Source organism: Frankliniella occidentalis, unplaced genomic scaffold, assembly GCF_000697945.3.
Source record: "Frankliniella occidentalis isolate FOCC.00 unplaced genomic scaffold, Focc_3.1 Scaffold3, whole genome shotgun sequence".
NCBI lineage: Eukaryota > Metazoa > Arthropoda > Insecta > Thysanoptera > Thripidae > Frankliniella > Frankliniella occidentalis.
The window spans coordinates 4046263-4046913 of NW_026267133.1; the positions used below are offsets into that span (position 1 = coordinate 4046263).

Sequence of the window (651 nt, forward strand, 5' to 3'; positions counted from 1 at the left end):
TTTTTTTTGAAAATTTAAGAAAAGACGAGAAAATAATTGGAAAAATGGCTCGACGCCTGCCTGAATTTGTAGTGATTATTGGGAGTAAACAGGAGGGAGCTCGGACTCACCTCGACCTCGCCGAGGAGGATGCCGGCGCCGATGGTGCCCACGCCGGCGATGAGGAACGGCACGGCCACCTGCAGGGAGAGCCAGTACCACGTCTCCTTGGGCAGCGCGGACGCGTAGTGGTAGGGGAGCAGGTCGCTGGAGGTCACCGTCGAGGCCATGGACTGCAGAGAGCCGACGCCGGGGGACGGGGGAGTCTTGGGCGGGAGGGGCGGCGCCTGGCCCCCCTCAGCCAGGGTCTCGGCACTCGACACCATCACGTCGTAGCCAAGGTGCAACTCCGTATCCATATCTGGAGAAAGACGAGAAAGAAAAGCATGGTTAAAACACACATCGCATAAAGTTGGTTTTTTTTGGGGGGGGGGGGGGAGGTGGTGTGCAGGGTTGTCGCGGATCACCCGAGCAAGCCCTTCTATAGAGGCCGGGAGGAAGGGAGGGAGGGGGTCGACGCGTGCCCTATCGCTATGAATCGCATGCCACAGACCACAACGCCCAGAGTGTGACGGATCGAGGGTGGGGCGGGGAAGGGGGGATGGGATGGGA

The 651-nt window shown here is 60.1% G+C and overlaps 1 protein-coding gene across 3 annotated transcripts in view; it reads right to left on the reverse strand.

The window, feature by feature from the left end:
* LOC113206256 (solute carrier family 41 member 1) overlaps positions 1 to 651 on the reverse strand; it is a 28706-nt gene that overhangs the window by 12656 nt on the left and 15399 nt on the right. For all 3 annotated transcript variants that reach the window (XM_052266285.1, XM_052266275.1, XM_026422248.2), the window contains exon 2: positions 111 to 400. In XM_052266285.1, coding sequence (XP_052122245.1) covers positions 111 to 400 — 290 coding nt within the window. The remainder of the gene's footprint in view (positions 1 to 110; positions 401 to 651) is intronic.